This window comes from Sinocyclocheilus anshuiensis, unplaced genomic scaffold, assembly GCF_001515605.1.
Source record: "Sinocyclocheilus anshuiensis isolate Anshui unplaced genomic scaffold, SAMN03320099.WGS_v1.1 scaffold434, whole genome shotgun sequence".
In the NCBI taxonomy this organism is placed as follows: Eukaryota; Metazoa; Chordata; class Actinopteri; order Cypriniformes; family Cyprinidae; genus Sinocyclocheilus; species Sinocyclocheilus anshuiensis.
In genome coordinates this window covers 223,544-225,736 of record NW_015544145.1, presented here as the reverse complement: position 1 = coordinate 225,736, position 2,193 = coordinate 223,544, and the positions used below count along the sequence as shown (strand labels likewise).

Genomic DNA, 2,193 nt, shown 5'->3' with positions numbered 1-2,193 from the left:
TAAGCACACAGCAAGAGTGGCTTATAGACAACTCTGTGAATGTCCTTGAGTGGCCCAGCCAGAGCCTGAGCTTGAACCCAATCAAATAATTCTGGAGAAACCTGAAAATGTGCGTCTGCCCCCATCCAACCTGACAGAGCTTGAGAGGTGAAGAAGGGAGGAATAGAATGGCAGATAATAGCCAAATGATGATGAGAAAAGCCTGTCGCATCAAACAAAAAAGATTTGAGACTGTAAAGGTGCTTCAGCTAAATATTTAGTTATAAAGTTGAAGTTGAATACTAGTAGTATAAGTAGTAGTATAAGTTGAATACTTATGCAATGTACTTATTTCAGTTTTTTATTTTTAATAAATTTACGAAGTTGTGACAATTCTGTTTTTGCTTTGTCAATATGGTGTATGGAGTGTAGATTGATGTGGGAAAAAAGTAATTTAAAGCAGTTTAACATAAGGCAGCAACAACAAAACGTGGAAAAAAATGAAGGGGTATGAATACTTTCGCAAGGCACTGTACCTAACTTTTACCAAGCCACTGTAAATATCACTAATCAAAATATTACACACAATAGTGCATAATAATTATAGTTCTGCATTTATAACGGCAGCTTCTGTAGTGAGATTACCATAGTAAACACCAGGTAAAACTGTGGATCGTTGCTCCAATCAAGTTTAAAACATTTCACAGAAAGTGCTTTTTGGTTTCAGCTGGGTAATGTTGCAGTACAACGTTTTAAAAATGTTCTAGAACCTGCTTCGTAGGTTGTCCCTGTACCTCAAAGTGTCAATATAACACATTTTAACCATACAAACAAAACCAGATCAAACTACAAACCATTCTACTGTCTCCTTTCAACTATGTGAATCTTCTCTTCACTGGACATTCCTTGCATTGTTCCTTTCAAACAGAGTCCTGCCTATATAATTCATATTTCATCATGACCATGATATGAACAGCCACAGCTCCCTAAAGTCATTGTATGTATGTGCATGCATGCATGCATGTGTGTGGCGTGACACAAAAAAGAGCTGAGGGCATCCTCATGTCACGCTTGATGACCCTCTGCTCCAGGTGTTTTACTTATTAGATCCTCTAAACACTAAATATAGTCAAATACATTAGGCTTGTACACCGTAGGGTATGTGAGTGTAGAAGCAACACTATTAAATGAACGTATTGCATATTTGTCACAATGTTAGCCTTTTTATTTCTGTTTGTTTTTTTCCTGCCGTTTCTCTCTGCAGATACCACAGCAAGGGATTACTACCCCATGATGGATTACGCACACCGCCAATCCTCGCCTGCAACCTTCCAGCCTATTGCTTTCCATCCAAAAGACAAACCCTTTCTTCCCCCTCCGGACATCCATACTCCTTTGGCCATCACCATTACGTCAGCTCAAGTCTCCAAGCCCAAGATCTCCAAGACTAACACCCACCCACTCACCTCGAGCTCAGCCTTCAAAGTTTGGGACCCCAACAAGTGCCATGTCCAACATCAGGTCCCTCTCATGATGCAGCCACAGCCACCACTGTCCCAACCAAACAGTCGGCGCCAGGCCTTCTCCAACAAGCGTCAGTTTAGCATCGAGACTCTTCCAGAGTTGTTCACTCAGCCTCTGGGGTACAGACAGTATCCGCACCTCCACCCAAACCACAAGGGATTGCCCACGAACAGCAAAACAGAAGTGACGGTCTGAGGGGAAAGCCTGGAAAGGATACAAACACAAGAAAGCATGATTTCGATTAGACAACCGGATGCGAAAGCTTCTACACATGTGCTTCAGTTATATTTATAGTATATTTCCTCCATGTATTTGTTTTGGACTAGATTTATATTCATTGTTCTATAATACAAAGAACTGAAGGGGAAAACGTTGCATGGTCGATTTCGATTCTTCATGGGTCTTGTATCCCTGGTGATCCTACCTCCCCTCTAAAATTCTGGCCTGTTGTTCTCGTACTGCTGGCCTTCAGATGTCTCTTGTGGCCCAGACCCATGTGTCCGGTACCAAAGGGCAGGAGCCTTCACACCCTTCTGGACAAGGCCATTGTGCTGTCAGCTTCCATCAGCCAAGAGCTGCCACGCAGTGAGATATTATTCCGACAATTCTAGACCACTGAGGACAAAGAACAGCGAGGAAGCATACGGAAGAGGACAGCGAAGAAACCAAGGTGCCCCGTGAGAGGGAAAG

General features: G+C 42.5%; 1 protein-coding gene across 2 annotated transcripts in view; it reads left to right on the top strand.

Moving 5' to 3' along the window:
* Window positions 1-1,855, top strand: part of LOC107695128 (protein shisa-9-like) — an 83,241-nt gene extending 81,386 nt beyond the window's left edge. For both annotated transcript variants that reach the window (XM_016494939.1, XM_016494938.1), the window contains one exon: window positions 1,244-1,855. In XM_016494939.1, coding sequence (XP_016350425.1) covers window positions 1,244-1,698 — 455 coding nt within the window. In that variant the 3' untranslated portion in view covers window positions 1,699-1,855. The remainder of the gene's footprint in view (window positions 1-1,243) is intronic.
* Window positions 1,856-2,193: the final 338 nt, after the last annotated feature.